This window comes from Macrobrachium rosenbergii, chromosome 53, assembly GCF_040412425.1.
Source record: "Macrobrachium rosenbergii isolate ZJJX-2024 chromosome 53, ASM4041242v1, whole genome shotgun sequence".
In the NCBI taxonomy this organism is placed as follows: Eukaryota; Metazoa; Arthropoda; class Malacostraca; order Decapoda; family Palaemonidae; genus Macrobrachium; species Macrobrachium rosenbergii.
In genome coordinates, this window is record NC_089793.1 from 48,941,517 (window position 1) to 48,959,821 (window position 18,305).

Genomic DNA, 18,305 nt, shown 5'->3' on the forward strand with positions numbered 1-18,305 from the left:
TATAGGCAGTAAAAAGGATTTTTTTACAGCATGGTCTCTTCATCTTGATAACCAGTTTTAGTGGGAGTTTACCTTCAGCAAAATGGAGACAAGTAACATTATGACAAATGTAATATTCTTAAAAAAAAAATAACACGTAGGTCGCATATGACATTACCTTATCAATATTCTACGGAGCAGATAAGAAAATTCCCCCCCCCCCCTCTAATTCAGAGTGTTTTAGTAATGCTCGTCAGGCACATGCAACGATAATCAAAATGATCTTTTCAGTACACCCCAAGAGGAATAATAAATTCCAGCAATTCAACGTATCGATTGTGTTTATGGCAACACTGACAAAAGGGTCTTTCAGCTCCGTAATAAGAAAATCAATGAATGATTCTGAGTAAGATGATACGTGACGTGACATGTATATAAATCTAAAATTAAAATATCCTCAGGAGAGTGATAAGGTGAAGACAGATAAGCAGAAAGATAAATACACTCTACAAGCTGAATCTATATTCAAGATATTTTGATCTCATTACTCACGTAGCTCTGCCAGATTTGGTTACGCAGTTTGAGACAAACCAGGCCGCAAACTTTGTCTTTCCAAAAGCGTAATTCTTATCAACAGGCAGGGGCCTAAGTTCTCGACTGCGATAAACTCTGCCAAACCTACAAAGAATAATCAAGTATTAGGCGAAGCAGCATTGTAAATAACCCTTTATCTTCAAATAACTGATAACCATTAGTTGAATTCTTGAACAATTAATGAGTCTAGGTAAATATTTTTCTGAATAGTTAGCTTATAGACAATCATATTCTACTGGGACTCTTAACGCTTTGTTGTATATTATCTGTTAGCAATGGATGAAGGCACATTCGGTGTTTTGATATTGCTAGATCTCACAATTCATGAAGTTCTGGATGAATTATAGTCCACTGGAATGGCTGAAGACGCCTTTGAGCCTATGTGAAATAAAATACTGTGTACATATTTGAAAACTATATTCATCTTATGAAACACTAAGAAGAGGAGTACCCCAATGTATGTGCAATAGGTTCAAGCCTATTTTGCATTGATATGATGGGATTGTACTACAGGGATATGAGGGAAAGTTTTCCTAATGACACCCAATTTTATTTCTCTGTTAACGACATGGGTGATACAATTGAGAAACTAATTGACGATCTTATCATTGCTAAGGAATGAACGACCTTTAAGCAATTAAAATTAAATGGAGATAAAAACTGAATTCTTGTAGGTAGAGAGAAAAACTAAATGATTTTGGCTGACTTTGAGGATTTTGGCCAGATATAAACTGTTATTCAGTTTCATTGTCGACGAAGTTCATGGCCTTTGTGCACTATTGGACTGTAATTTGTCTCTCGGAAGCACTAAAAATGTCAGATTATTCAATAAAAAAAATAAACTTTCTTATTCTCTGAGAGTTATGACATTGTGGGTCTTACAACTAAGATGGGTATGCTTTATGTCTCCGAATGTCTCTGTCATGTTTTATATTTGACAAGTTTAAGCCTTCAGGTAAGACCTAAGTGAAAAAGAAAAGAGTCACAGTAAGCCGTGGATCAATAATATAATGAAAAAAGTTCAATTTTACTTCTAAACTTAAAGAAAACTCAGTAGGGGGTTATCTCGCATTAGTTACTTTTGATTTTATTAAGCTGTACTATATGCAATACTGTCAATCATTTTTCGAAGCATTTTCACCTTATATGATAAATATTTAAGATTATACATGGAAGTGTACTATAACTTAAATATGGAATCGTTAGCAAACCTAACTTTAAATGTTGAATATTTTTATTATTAATAATCTTTTCAAAATCTTTTATGTATATAAACAAAAAAAATACTTGTCCAAATGGGTGCTAATTAAACCATAACATTGCTACTTTTATTCTACCCTGTATGCCTTTTGAATTTAAACTGTTAACCCTACTGATAACCCAGTAGGTGAGCGGGTTCCGTTCTCAGCTACCACTCTGTTGGTCGCGAGTTCGAATCTCCGACCGGCCAGTAAAGAACAAGAGGAATTTATTTCTGGTGATAGAAATTCATTTCTCGCTATAATGTGGTTCGGATTCCACAATAAGCCGTAGGTCCCGTTGCTAGGTAACCAATTGGTTCTTAGCCACGTAAAAATAAATCTAATCCTTCGGGCCAGCCATAGGAGAGCTGTTAATCAGCCCAGTGGTCTGGTTAAACTAAGATATACTTTTTTTTTACGTGATGATCTACTATAGCTGGATATACAGTTCGGATTTTTGTTAAATAACTGGATCAAGTTTAAAGCGTCCTAGGTTAATATTACGAATCTTAATAAAGCTTTCTTTGATGAAACTTTAATCAATTACATTAAGTTCCAGCATAATGCCACAAGGTTTCTATCGCTTCTCCAATTAATGAAATATCTGTGTTCCTAACATAAAGTAAAATTGCAGTAATAAAATGAACATCTTGGACAGAAGCTGTTCAGTTCTCTTTTTGAGTAAATTTCCAGTTTGACCAGTTGAGGATTTATTACATGACTCAAACGGGATCTGCTATACACATTCTTTGGTACTGTCAGGAGAGCCCTTTATAACTGCCTATTTTGATCTGTATAACTGCCTATTTTGACTGCGCTACATTGCTATTAAAAGCTATATCCGTAACGCTCTGCGCAAGGCACTACTACTAATGAAAGCAAGTCGAAGTGTCCCAATTTGTTGTGGATTGAATATGATTTGACGTATGATATCTGAGCCAGCTTTCACTCTCCTTTTTTGATACTGGTGAAAAGAATACTTTCTAAACTAAGCAAGACTAGTCTGCACCAATATGACGTATGTTGAAGCAAAATATTTACATAGGTAGAGAGAAAGAAAGACTAATCTGAACCATGGTGACCTTAGTAATATCAGTTATGTATAAGGCTTAGCAAGAGAGAGAGAGAGAGAGAGAGAGAGAGAGAGAGAGAGAGAGAGAGAGAGAGTAAAGTAAAGTAAAATAAAGCTAAAACATGAATACAAATTGAGGGAGAACTTTAGTCAAGAGTCAGTGGGTAAATTTAGTTAGAAACCAGAATTATGCAGTTATTTCAAGTTATTTCAAGTAAAACAAAATGCTTTAAACTTACGGACTGGGAAAATCCGAGTCTAGCCTATAAGTGAAGGTCCAGTTGAACACATTTTCGAAGCGTTTGAGGTTAGTATACACATGCATCGGAGATTCTAGTAGCCAAAATACATATCTAGTATGTGATGACCTGCTCAAATAGGAAAAGATAAAACGAAAGTTTTATTGCAACATATAAAGATTAAGGGAAGTGGATGATTGGGTGGGAAGGAGTTGGCGGGGTTATGTAGGGATTTGTCGTTTTCAACACACTTATAATATTTCGAGCATATATTTTTAGGTGCAATAAAATATACTTCTAGGGCAACACCTGCCCTCCACCCACCAAGCCTTTGCCGTTTGATAGGTGTTTCGGTCTAAAACAGTTAATGCACGACAACAGGTCGCTGAATATTTATATACACAAAGACGGAAATATTCTTAAATTTGCTATTTGTCATTTCTTCCCGAAAATATAAAGAAAGAGGTTCCTTTTATGAAACGCTAGACTAAAAACAGTCGACCAATCGGTGAACAGTGAGCCAAAGTAAATAATTAGAATTTGCTTGGTTGGCAAAGTGACAAGGAAAATTAGAGTGCAAAATCCTGCCATCGACACGGGATGCTGGCCAGGTGGAACGCGAATTATTCACCTTTCCAATTTCGGTTTTTTTAATAACCATTAAACTTACACTCTATTGCCAATTTTACTGGCTCAAATGGCTTTGACTAAAGAGTTTTATTTTCCTCTTGAGGATAAATGACTGCAAAATGACCCTATGAAATGAAATTGCTTTTCACATATAGCTCACAATGGCTGACTGAATAAAACAAGAAGTGATAGTGACTTAACACATGTTGATGACAATGAATAACTAAAAATGAAAGCCTGAAGCAAATTTGTTTAAGATATATTAGTAATAATGAGAACATGAAGCCACGGGATTGTTAATAAATGGCTGATAATGAAACTAAAACTCAATCGAAAAGGCTTTTCATAAACTAATGGTGATGGCTAAAATAATAGTGTAAAATCCAAGAATTTCTCAGTGACTCTTACCTCTTCGAGGGGAGAGACTTGTCTCCTGACCTGACGTGCCAGATCACTGCATCAACCTCCTCTGGAGAAAACAGGTTTCGGTCCGCTGTCGCAAAGCAAGAACTGATGGGACATTTTGCCGCCACGAAGGGCTCTTGGCCAAAACCCAAGTAGAAGTCTTTGTGACCGAAAACCTGTTTCCATGTTAAAAATAAGCTCAGATACCTGATTATATGAGAGATTGGATGATTACAGCCATGCCACGGCATGTATAGACTGCTAGAGAAGACTCCATTTTGACACTAAGAATCTTACGAAAAAATCATGTATGGATTAAGAAATTAGACTTCACTGCAAAAGAGTATTAACCCTCAGACTAAGAACAGTAAACGAATTATGCCACAAAAAGGTGTGAACTGAAACATTATTTTAAAAACGAGTTAACCTCATAAACAAAGAACATTGTAAAAAACTGTATCACGCACTTCTTCACTAAATCAAAATACGTTATAAATATTTTTGTTTAAAAGTTGAACGAATGCACTCACATCATTCCAAAAGAGTATTTTCTTGAGAGGTGTTTTTCCCTTTTCTAAAGCTACTAAAGAATCCTTGGTCATCTTCTTATCCAACAAAACTTGCGGTGGTGCCTTTTCAAAGTTTGATGTATTCATTTCCTCAAAGGGTAAAAAAGAATCACCAATTCCTCTCAGAGGAATCAAATGACTCTCTATTAGATTGGGAGTCTCAGGATTCCCCTTCGTCACACTCCAATTAAAATATCCATTCATGAGTCCTTCTAATAACGAGGCCGGGAACAGTTTAAGGGAAACCGCTGAGCCATTCTCAGTAGCATTATTACTGTGGTAGAAAAATTGAGACTTATATTCTCCATTCAACCAAAATTCTCCTGTCATTTTATGTTCACTATTTTATTTTTGAAAGTACCAGAAAATATGTATCGTAACTTGGACTCATAAATACATGATAAGAGTGCTCCAAATGAACCATAAAGGTCGTAAAAAGATAATAGGACATAAGTAAATACCTGTAGGCAACATTTAAGGTTTTACCTGGCCAGAGTGCACACTTCGCATATAAGTAGGTTTTACTCAACTTCCCGACCCGAAGTAACTCAAGTGATAGTAATACTGTAGAAATAAATATCTACCTTACACCATGACCGAACGCACGTGCCGTTCTCGGGAGTCCTAGGTTTGATCTCGATGTAAGATAGAAATTAATTTCTGTTACACACGTGATGATGTGTTGATTTCCATTTCCATCAATAATATAGATAACACAAAAAGCTTTGAACTTACAAAAATAAGCCGGTTGATGCTGCAAGTGATCGTCTGGTCTCATTTAGGTAGAACAACAACAAAAATACCCCAGTGAACACCAGGGCAAGATGAAGTTTCTGTAAGAAAGAACAGATTTACTTAAAACATCTTAATATAAGGAAAGGGAGAGAGAGAGAGAGAGAGAGAGAGAGAGAGAGAGAGAGAGAGAGAGAGAGAGAGAGAGAGAGAGAGAGAGAGAGAGAGAGAGAGAGAGAGAGAGAGAGAGAGAGAGAGAGAGAGAATAAACTTCAAGGGCAGATTTTCCATAGTATTTTTCTTCTTATATCAAGCAATTAGCGTTCACAAAGGACCGCAATAAGAAATATGACATTCACTATCGTAGCCATTATACTCACCGTGCATTGTTTCATTCTTAGAAAAGTGAAACGAGTTTTTGGTCAAATCAACCCTAATCCTGTTGAGTGAGAGAAATAAAAGGCGATTATTTTTATATCTATTTAGTATCTCCAGTCATTCTTTATTTTACATAATATTTCAAACTTTCACTTTGCCCATACCAGAAACTTTCCATTTCTTTTGCTCCAGATGTTTATAGATGAGACTACTAATATTCCATGCCCCTCGGTCCATGAATCTTTGGCTTTTATTGTTGCTTATGTAGGTATATATCAATTAGTTTGTTGCTTAATAATCATTTACTCTTCTGGCAACTTTCATTCTTTTACACTTGGGCATTCTATTTTATGGAAGCTTGCTTTGAGTCATGATAAGAATGGAAATATTGTTAGAATGGCCTACCAGCAGACTTGTTCCCATAAAAAGCCTAAAAGTTACCCCACTGAATACATAGAAAAAATGAACCTTGAAACAAGAGACCAAGGCTTCCAAACGCAAACAAAAAAATAAAAATATTGCAAATTCTGTTTGGAAAGTATTTTTATATTATACAAGCCAGTCAATCATCCTTCTTAGTCACTCCTCCCTCGCACCCTTAACGAAAACAGATGGCGAGACACAACATCTGTGCAAAGGTACAGTTTTATCAATAAAGACAAAAACACCACACATTGTAAGTTTGGTCAGGTTTCTGGTTGGTTAATTTTTTTACATTTATTAGATCGCAGGGAATTCTCTGGAATATGTAGAAGAGACTAAGAAAGAACCTCTCGGAATGATGCCGCAAGCTCCGTTTATCCTAGTTGAGATATTCTATCAATACCTGTAAATGTATACATAAGCAAAAAGGCAAAAACTAAGACACTTCCGATCAATAATCAAACGCCGTTCCAAACACATTTCAACCAAACTCTCTCTGTTGTCATTTACTTAAAGAGCAATGCTGTCTCTTACATTGTCACCCACCTTAGTACTTAACCCACCTAGAATTCTCCAAACCAAGCCATGTACAAACTGACTCACCAAAAGAAGGTCTCTTAACCTCAACCTCTACGATTCTTGGATCACATACACTCGCTTTTACGGATTTATCGCTCGCTAGACTCAATGTCACACACAAAATTCTCGAAGAAGCACGTTCGTATTCATTTATCCGTCCACGGTGTATTCATGGAACTACGAGTACTACCCTTTTCCTACTCTACACCTTCCAGCTGATCCAAACACAATTATTTTTTTCCCTTCCCATTCCTGAGCACACTGGCATTTTACCTTTGCCCCGTTGAGTTCCACAACTCCAGAATGTATTTTCCTTATACAAGTAAAATACATTTATTTTCTTCCGCACCACATCTACAATTCAATCAAAGCAACAGAATTTAAACGTTATTATTTCTCCCGTTCTTTGCTGAAGTTACTAGAGGGAAAGGGGCTGCATACCAAGGTCCCAACCTTTTGTTGACGTTCGCATCACGCACAATGCAGGTAAATTATTTTACTTTTCCAGCACTTAAAGTGGAGGAGGATTTGAGAAGTGTTTAGCAGAGGAAGATGCTTGCGATAGAGACAGTTGGAGAAGATGCATCAAGACAACCGACCCCTTAACTTTAGGATAGCGGTGGGGATGAAGAAGATAAAAAGATGCTAGATTCCTCAGATAAGGCCTCAGGTCTTATTAGCGATATTTAGATACGAGACGTTGACAGAATGTAGATATCAATAAACAACTATTTTGTAAAAAAAAAAATAAAGGCAACTTGGCACAGCACCCACCTTTCACCACAACAGGCACATCCCCTATAAGGCTTCAAACTAACCATTTCCCTGAAAATATGGGCTGACATACTATAGACTTCTTTAGTGAGACATGATATATACCGGTTCAAACAGCAAAACAACCAGTTCTTACAACAAACGGCAGATATGCCAGTTCTCGAGATTACGAGACTTGAATAAATTGCCACAGGTGTGTAACGTCCACCTGAACAGAATAATAATAGGCTGAGTTACTAGTTTGCCTTTTGGTGTCTTTACAAAATTGGAATATAAAACTAATGGAAAACAAAGTCAATAAAGAATATTTTAAACAAAACAAGTGCGCTATTGCCTTTAGGCTCATGTGTTTGCAACAAAAATATCTTAAATTTCCTTAAAAAAAAAACATCGCAAAACTAATAATGTTTTATTTTTCATAGAACCTTAAAACAAAATCTTTTATTTATCGAATTCTAAAGAGATATCTGCAGACATGACCAACTTTTGTCTCTTCACGTTATTTCCCTTTGGAACAAATGCTTATTCTCCTCAAGAAACTTGCTCCCTTTACAACTTTCCTACAACTTCCCTCTTTCCTCTCTAGCATTCTTCTTGACTACCATATTCCTCCTTCGGTATTTTGTGCACGATATAATTTACCTTTGACCTTGTAATTCATACGTCAATAACCTTTTTTTATTTTTTTCACTAAAGTTCTCATTTCCTCATCTTGTTACTTACTGTTTTTACTCCCTCTTCTTAACTTCCTATGACCAAATATGCTGCTCAGTGACTGCGACTCAGCTCTCAAGTTCTACACTCTTCATATATAGATTTCCACTTGTGTGTATTTAACCCTGGCCAGTTTTCCTCTTTACTTATTCTTCTCACTTCTTTCTTATTAAGCTCATTTGTCTTCAATAAAGTTACAGCCACGTATTCGCCTCTTTCTCTCAAACGCACACACACACATTATATATATATATATATATATATATATATATATATATATATATATATATATATATATATATATATATATATATATATATATATTAAATATATATATATATATAAATATATATATATATATATATATATATATATATATATATATCTATATACGTATACACACACACACATATATATATGTATATATATATATATATATATATATATATATATATATATATATATATATATATATATATATATATATGAATGTCTTTTCCTGTAATACTACAGTGTAATATGAAAATAAAGAAGGCCCATAAAACACTATTTAAACGTTGAAACCATATATTTCAGGCACTTGTTTCTGTGCCCCTGTTCACTGGTAGAATATGGACAGGTGGAAAGTTACAATGGTATATATACAAAAACATGAAGGTGTGGCCTTAGGCCTCCGATGTTAAGGAGGTGGCGTTTCTTAAGAAGGAGGAGATTGACCAAATTCCTAGTGGTTTTTGGCCTCATTAGCTCCCGTTTGGCGATGGATCTGGCGGTCGCGTTTCTTGGGTCATCTTCTTCAAAAAGGGTGCGAGGATTAAGGTGTCAATGGCGTCCGATTTCCAATGTCCTCCTGACAGGTTCATATTGTTGGTTTGATTGATGATAGCAGATTCCAGCATCTTTCTTTTGTACGGACAGCTACTCTTGAAAACCAACTCCGCCCCACTCCAGTTAATGACATGCCCTGTATTTCTAATATGTAGGAAAATTCCCGAACTCTCCGAAGCGTAACGTACTGATCTTTTGTGCTCTGTTATTCTTTGCGAGAGCGATCTACCTGTCTCGCCTACATAAATATCATGACAATTACTACACGGTATCTTGTAAACAAAAGGGAAGAAGCCGGAGTTTACAAGATACCGTGTAGTAATTGTCATGACATATATATATATATATATATGCGCATATATATATATATATATATATATATATATATATATATATATATATATATATATATATATATATATATATATATATATATATATATATATATATATATATATATATATACATAATTTGCTATTCTTTAATATTTTACTTTATTCGGATATTTTGCTACTGGTCCAGTAAAGAAATTGACTCCATTTCCTTCACTTGGAAGAAAAGAAGAGAGGGGGTCGGGCATTATTGATAAGGTTTCCTTTAGCCTATGAATAATCATGGGTAGGGTGAGTACTTATATTGTCCCATGCGGCGTGTACCATTTGTGCGTGACAAGGACTAATCCCTTTAGAGGGCAGGGGTTGTTTCTTTTTGACCGAACGTGGCTGATTACCATTCAAAATATGAAGACAGGGTTGGAAACAAAAGGTGAATGGGGAATAGATAACGAATAAAAAACACTGCGAAAATTTCAGACTGCAGAAAATTGTTAGGATTTCTAATAGTCTTTTTTGCAATTATCTACATCGCTCAGGCCAAAAATAACAAAAGAATTCACCACTTGTAGACTGCAAACGTATAATCCGCTAGAATAATCTTCACAGGTAAAGGAGAGGCTCAAGGGAAACAATTATACGTCTCCTTTTATCCTTTTAACCTGAACCTATATAAATTATATGTAATAATATATATGGCACACAAAGATAGTATCATTGATTTATTATTTGGCAGCAGCTGTACTAACCATGAAAAATAAACACCTGCCATTCTTACCGTTTATATGGTTTCTCTCTCTCTCTCTCTCTCTCTCTCTCTCTCTCTCTCTCTCTCTCTCTCTCTCTCTCACACACTCTCTCTCTCTCTCTCTCTCTCTCTCTCTCTCTCTCTCTCTCTCTCTCTCTCTCTCTCTCTCTCTCTCATAAACACTTTCCTGGTAAAACGGCATTCCCGGAGATATTTACTTCTTCTTCATAGCAGTCTTAAAATAATAGTGTAACACAAATAATGTAACTGACATCTGAGAGGAATTCCTATATACATCTAAAAAATATGTATTGTACTTGAATAGGTAAAATTCCTATTTTTTTCCAAGAATGCATAATAAGATATCAGAAGTTATTCCATATTGCTGAAATATAAAGTATGATTGACATAAACTAGCAAATATATTCGTAAATCATCCATGGTCCAGAGAGTTTTATAATCTATGTGCAAGTTTGAATGGTAAAACCAAGGTAAGACAAATGCCAATGTTAGTCTCTTATATAAGATCTCACACAGCGTTAATAACTCTGAATTTCGAAAACTACGTATGGTATCCCTTGTCAGATGGGTGCTTGGTCATTGCTAAAAGTATCATCCAGAAATGGGGGTAATATATATTCAGCGATATGCTCATTTGCAACCATTATTGTAATTATGTCCACTGAAATTAGAGTACTCTCCAATGTTATTGGTGTACAATTAGAAGGAATAAATCATTAGTAAACATTTTCATTCTGTCACTTCTCTCTCGCTTTCATAATAATAAATCGCTTTTATTTTTTTGCCTAGCTGGTGGAATACTAAGCGGAAACATAAAAATTCTTCATGATTAGTTTTCTGGCGGACATACAAATATTTTTTAACTATAATATTCAACTTTGATGTAGCTGCCTTTTACGGATTCAAACAGAATGAGAGAAAATGACAAAAAGAAAAAATAAGACATCAGTATACCACGATATATAGTACTCATCCTAGATTTATTTATTTGTGATGTTACATTAATTACAAATTATATATATTACGGATGGCTACCATCACAATATTATCATAAACGTAAAACAGGTTAATTTGTAGCAAAACAACAAATACACGCGCTATTACAATGATTGTTTACATCTTCGTGCTTCTGGTAGTATGTTACAGATGACCACCGCCTAAAAACCCTCCGGATTGTGGCAAGTGTGAGCCCTCATCTCGGCCGTAATCAAAGGGTTAAACCACAGATGGCCCCGTCCCTACTTTGGCGACGTAAACCACAGATGGCCCCCGTCCCTACTTAGGCAACTTAAACTACAGATGGCCCCATCCCTACTTGGTGACTTTACCACAGATGGCCCAATCCCCACTTTGGTGACTTAAACCACAGATGGCCCCGTCCCTACTTTGGCGACTTAAACCACAGATGGCCTCGTCCCTACTTTGACGACTTAAACCACAGATGGCCTCGCCCCTACTTTGACGACTTAAACCACAGATGGCCTCGTCCCTACTTTGACGACTTAAACCATAGATAGCCCCGTCCCTACTTTGGCAGCCTAAACCACAGATGGTACCCGTCCCTACTTTGGCGACTTAAACCACAGATGGCCTCGTCCCTACTTTGGCAACCTAAACCACAGATGGCCCCTTCCCTACTTTGGTGACTTAAACCACAGATGGACCCGTCTCTACTTTGGCCACCTAAACCACAGGTAGCCCCATCCCTACTTTGGTAACCTAAACCACAGATGGCACCCGTCCCTACTTTGGCGACTGAAACCACAGATGGCCCCATCCCTACTTGGCGACATAAACCACAGATGGCCCCATCCCTACTTGCGACACAAACCACAGATGGACCCATCTCTACTTAGGCGACTTAAACCACTAGACAATCATTTACCAAGAAATGAAAATAATGCCAATTTGTTTAGTTCCTCGTAGTTCGGATTTTCTAATTACTGGTAAGAAGATGCCATATTCATCCGATTAGGCCTCAGGTTCTTTCTAAGTAATGCATAATAAAGAGACGCTGCAAGATATAAAAAATTATTCTATTATTATAATAAAAGCAACATAGTACACCGCACAAATTTCACAAATAAACAAAAATCACTTGTGTCTCAAAAAAAAGGCACCTGTATCCTGGCTGCACCTTGTCAACGTGTTACTAATGATTTTGCTAACACTTATTTAGCAAAATCATTAGGAACACGTTGACAAGGTGCAGCCAGGATGCAGGTGCTTACCTGTACAAATGACACTTCCTTTGAAATTGCGTATCATCGTAGACATCGGAAGGAAGGGATACGACTTTAACTGAATGTTTCTTTGCATGTTTACGCAACTACAGTTTGTTTGAAGAACCTTGTTAGTAGCAAACTGAATATTTTGGAATGATTGACGGAGACCCTGTATTCTGATATCCGTACATACATACATACATACACAAGCGTACATGTGTGTGTGTGTGTGTGTGTGTGTATAGGAAGGCAAGCATATACAGAAATATCTAAAAATAACTGTCAAAGGGGAACAGTGAATGCAGGACTCTTTTGAGCCGGAGTTTTACGAAATGATTAGCAGTAAACTACATATTGTTTCAACTTCATCACTGATGGTTCGCGAGTGTAGCCTACTCAGTTTATGTGTATTACATGTAACGTGTCGCTTATATTTAGCTTTCACGTTTAATTTTTTAGAGCAGAATGCTAAGCAATATTATTCCACAAAATGTGACATGGTTCGCATTTATTGACGACTCAGCATGTACTTCCTTGGTAGATTAAATGAAATAATACCATTTATCAAAGTTCTTATGGAGCTTGAAAATGGAACCGACCATTTAGTACTGCCGTATACTTAAAACGAAATAAGCGAATACCTCAGGAAAATAACAGGCAGAAGTTCAGCACCAAGTACTTTCACGTTTCGTATTGATCTTCCTCCTGTTAATTTCCTGTGGTATTCGCTTATACCAGAATCAGGGCCATCTTGTAATTTGTTTAGTATAAAAGGTGACGATGAGTTTGAATGCATTGCATATATGTTACACCCACCCACCGGGGTTATCTATCTGTCTCACCTTAAATTCAGTTGGTAACGTTTCCCCGTTCGCTCACAAGTTCCTCCTCCTCCTCTCTCTCTCTCTCTCTCTCTCTCTCTCTCTCTCTCTCTCTCTCTCTCTCTCTCTCTCTCTCTCATTTCCCTATTTTACTTAAGGTATCGAAATCAAACCCTAAACTGCAAAAATAGAATTTTTTGAGCTAGAGTAAGCATTAAGCGTGTAAAATGGAATTATAAAAGATTCATATTGACCTACTAAGTTATTCCCGGAGCAAAATAATTAACTGCATGACAACCCCTAATTCTCAAAGCTTTTACACATAATTTCCAAACTCGCTTCTGTTGCCAATGACACTTTAAATGGCCACTTCCCACATCCACCATTTTAAATGCTCATTTACGCAGGAGCATATCTCCCCCAACTAATCATGGGACCATGATGGTAACCAATTATAGTGAAAGAAAATGATAAAAGGAAATACAAGTACCTAAATGACTTCCCCAAAATTACACCATTTTAGCAATAATAGAATCATCATCCATCGCTAAATTGTCATTACAAACAGTACACCATTGTCAATTTTTGTACCAGACTCAACTGGCCATATTCCCATAACAGCCAAACTCTAACAGGCACACACGTGTCATTCATACCTACAGTCATGAAACACCTGCAAAAAGGAGAAAATATCTCCTTTAGCTTGAGGCACATTATGTTTTTCACTCCATCAAAATACATAAACATAAAAAGAATAACACAAAACCAAAATTAATAAAATCACTGGTACAAAATAACAATAATTAATGTGATCAATGTCTATCTGCAAAACTCACCATTTAGACGATAGTCTGAAACCAGGTGTCCAGGTCACTGCTCAGCTCCAAGCAGAATGAAACATAAAACAAAAGGCCTGAGCACAAGGCACATACAGGTATGTACAATTAACTTACATGCCTCGACGCCCCAACTATAAACCAGTTAAAACTAGGAATTCCTTCCAGAAGGTTCCAAAGAGAAATGCCGACTCAAGCTTCCGGTCCCATGGATCTCAGTTTGACGGACTCTTACAGCAGTTGTCTGCACTCTGATGTGTCGCGCCTAGGCACTTGCACAAACATGTTCCACCATTGAACATCGCACTGCCTTCGCAACAAACAGGAATGTCACAGCTTCATAAAACATATACAAGAACCTACCGCTGTGGCTAGACTATTTTTCATAAATTATTGGTTTTATCATGGTGAATCTGTTACTTATTTATTTATCTATTGTTGAATCTATTGGGACCTTTTGCCACTAGGATTGCAGCTTGGCTAATAATAATAATAATAATAATAATAATAATAATAATAATAATAATAATAATAATAATAATAATAATAATACATTACAAACATTCATCATTCACTTATAAAGTCTAAATGTGGCACTCAAGAGCAACAAAATAATTAAATTGGCACTTAAAATAATCTCCATGGCAATGCTGAAGGATAATATGCCATGTGAAAGATTCCGTGTTAATCAAACTGGAAAATTATCCAAAAGCAGAACTGAACAACATAAAAAAATGTGATATCTACATGTAACAATGCAGTCTTCTGCATATTAAGAAAAAACAGCCATGTATTTCTTGGACAGTCGATAAAAAGTTGGTGTACTCTATTGGAAAGCAATGTAATTATATGTCGTTTTGCAAAAGAAAGCTTTGATGAGACTACGAATATTAGTCATGGTATGTACAAGCTTGAGCCACTTATTTCAAAAGAAATTTTTCAAATTTGCAGATTCTAAAGAACATGGGAAGTCTGATGAAACACTCAGGTGTGAGATCAGCTATCTGTAGAAAAACAATATCTGTAAATAACAAACCCTCGTCATGTACGGTAGGAAGCTTAATCTACCTCTATAAGCTATGTTTTGAATTACGAGAAAAAACAGAATTTATTTGTGACATGGTACCTAAAGAATCGAGTCTATGATATGATTAAAAACGTACAAGAAGAGAGAGGAGGAAAGAAATTAATTGTGAATATGAAGATTGAAGAGTCGAATCTGTATGACAGTTCAAATTGTATTTATTTATTTATTTATTTATTTATTTATTTATTTATTTATTTATTTATTTAGAGAGAGAGAGAGAGAGAGAGAGAGAGAGAGAGAGAGAGAGAGAGAGAGAGAGAGAACTGGACAATTGGAGGATTAATAATTTTTATTCAGTTTTTCCTGGTAGAAAGCAATAGATAATAATAAAGGGAAAACCCCATATCGACTCTATCTTTCCCGTGCTTTCCCAGATCTTGATAAAGATGGGCAGGGCTCTGATTAAATGGGTGATTATGGTCAAATACCGTTGAGAACAAGTATTCGGATCTAATCATAGGCGTAATTAGTTTTAGACACGCATTGTTTTCAGTATCCAAAAAATTGGCTACTTCACCTATATCTTGCTTACTCAGTTCTGCAAGCCTATCTTGCCACCCCTCTCCACTAAAAGCTCCATTACATTCAAAGCCATTACAATGACAATGCTCACAAAAACCACATACCCCGAGGAGAGGGCGGGGGAGCCCTCCCTTCGGGGAGTTTGCGTCTTGTCCTGTGATAGACAGACAACAGATCTGTTTTTCTGAGCCGCTGAGAGAGGTTGATGAGGTTACCTGTGGATTTACCTACTGCTACCATAGCATACTGCCTTTACTTTTGGACTTCCTGCATTGGGGGATTACCTGTTCTGGTGGATTACTGCAAGTCCATTGGGTTAAGCCATTCTTCTGTGTGTTTGGAGTTTATGCTTCATCCATCTTCGCCCTTGGCTTAGTTAAGCTGCCGAGGGGGTCCTCTCTGTAAAAAGAAATAAATTAATATAAAGCATAAGATAGAATAAGCAAAAATAAATAAGAAAAGTCAAAATAAATTACAAACAAGGAAAAAAATAGATGGAAACGCAATTGAATGAGATTAAATAAAAATTAAAAAAAACATACAAAATAAATGAAAAACAAAAAAGTAAAAATATAAAAATTCTTAAAATATAAAAAGGGATAAAACTAAAAATGAATAAAATTCTCAAGAAATAAAATAATAAAAAATTAACGGAAATATATAGAGATAAAAATGAATGAAAATAAATAAAAGGATATGTATAGATGAAAATAATAAGAATAAAAACAAAAAAAAATAAGAAAAAAACATAATAAAACGAATGCGGAGAAAATTTAAAATAAATAAAGGTTAACAAAAATCAATAAATGTAAATACATAGAAACAAAAATCATTAAAAATAAAAAAGTAAATAAAATAAAAAACAAATAGAAATATATTAAAGAAAGAAATCTAAACATGATAGAAATGATGTGAAAGTAAAAATAAATAAAAATTAATAATAATAAATAAAATAGGCAAAATTACAGAAAAATAGAAATACATTATGATAATTAAAGATGAGGAAATAAAAATAAAAATAAATGAAAAAGTCAACGAAAAGAATTAAGAAAAAAATAAAATTGTATAAATAAGTAAAAAATAAAAAATAAAATGTGAGAAAAATAAAAATTAATAAAATTAAGAGAATGGAAATAAAAAAGACAAAAAATAAAAATATAAATATATGAAGGTAACCGGGACAATCATATTAAGATAATTAAAGATAAACTAAGCTAAAAATATGTTACAAAATAAAAATAAATGAAATAAATCCAATTATTTGAAAATAAATAAATGAATAATTAGAGATGAAAAAAACAAAAGAAATGAAAAATAAAACATAAAAATAGATAGAAATCAACAAAAAAGAAAAAAAATTAAATAAATAATAATAAACAGAAATAAATCAAAATAAATGAAAATAGAAAATGTATAAATTAAATACAAAATAACAATAGATCAAAAGAAATACAAATAAAAATAAATAAAATAAAATACGAATAAAAAATAAAATAAAATAAAAATAACATTAAGTTAAATAACAAAAAAAATGAAGTAAAAATACGAATAAAAAAACTATAAAAATTAGAAAGAAAATAAGTATAAATAATAATCTACAAATAAAAAAAAATTTCCTATGATAGAAAAATATATAAAAAAAATAAAAATAAAAAACATAATTAATAAACAGAAATACAAAATAAAAAATTATTGTTAAAAAGTAGAAGAAAAAATACAAACAAATAAAGATAAATAAAAATAACAAAGGAAATAAAAATAAAAATGTAAAATTACACAGAGACAATTAAAAAATAAATAAGAAAATTTAAATATCTGAAAATTAATAATAACCTAAAACAAAAGAAAAATTAATGAAAATAAAATAGAATAAACAAAAAAGAAATTCATAAAAAGACGAAAATGAATATAATAAATAAGAAATAAAAAATAGGAAGAAAATAATTAAATATTAATACAAACATTTAAAAGAAACAAAAATAAAGAAAAATAGATAAAAATGAACATATAAATAAATAAATTATACCAAAATAAATAATAATAGAAAAAATAAATTACAATATATAAAAGTAGATGAAAATAGAAATAAAAATAGAAAAATAATAGAAATGAATTTTTATAAGTAAAAAAGACGCATAAAATAAATAAAAATGACAAAAAATAAAAATAATTATAAATAAATTAAAATACTTTTTAAATAAATAGAAATAAAATTCAAGATTAAATAAAAAAAAAGTAAAAAATAAAAAAAGCTGAAAATTAAATAAAAATAGAGAAAATATTAATCAAAAATAATAAAAAAATAGAAAATATATGAAAACATAAAAAATAAATAATAATAAAATAATCAAATAAATAAAGTAAAACAACAAACAAAAATACTTAAAATAATGCAAAAACAAGAATTCAATATAATCAAAATAATTAAGGATTAAAGAAATATAAAAATACAGAAAACAAAGTAAAAAACGGTTACAAGTAAATAGAAATGAAAGTAAATTAGAAATAAGCAATAATAATAATAAATAAAAATAAATTAAATGAACAAAGAAAAAA

General features: G+C 33.6%; 1 protein-coding gene across 2 annotated transcripts in view; it reads right to left on the reverse strand.

The window, feature by feature from the left end:
- Nucleotides 1–16,362, reverse strand: part of LOC136834434 (alpha-(1,3)-fucosyltransferase C-like) — a 56,661-nt gene extending 40,299 nt beyond the window's left edge. The window contains exons 1-7 of one of the 2 annotated variants that reach the window (XM_067097035.1): nt 16,034–16,362; nt 5,842–5,900; nt 5,465–5,562; nt 4,691–5,003; nt 4,164–4,336; nt 3,126–3,254; nt 532–657 (exon numbers count right to left, since the gene is read on the reverse strand). In XM_067097035.1, the coding sequence (XP_066953136.1) occupies nt 532–657; nt 3,126–3,254; nt 4,164–4,336; nt 4,691–5,003; nt 5,465–5,562; nt 5,842–5,856 (854 nt within the window). In that variant the 5' untranslated portion in view covers nt 5,857–5,900; nt 16,034–16,362. Of the gene's footprint in view, nt 1–531; nt 658–3,125; nt 3,255–4,163; nt 4,337–4,690; nt 5,004–5,464; nt 5,563–5,841; nt 5,901–7,615; nt 7,657–16,033 lie in introns of those variants that run through there. The other variant, XM_067097034.1, reaches the window with a different exon arrangement.
- Nucleotides 16,363–18,305: the final 1,943 nt, after the last annotated feature.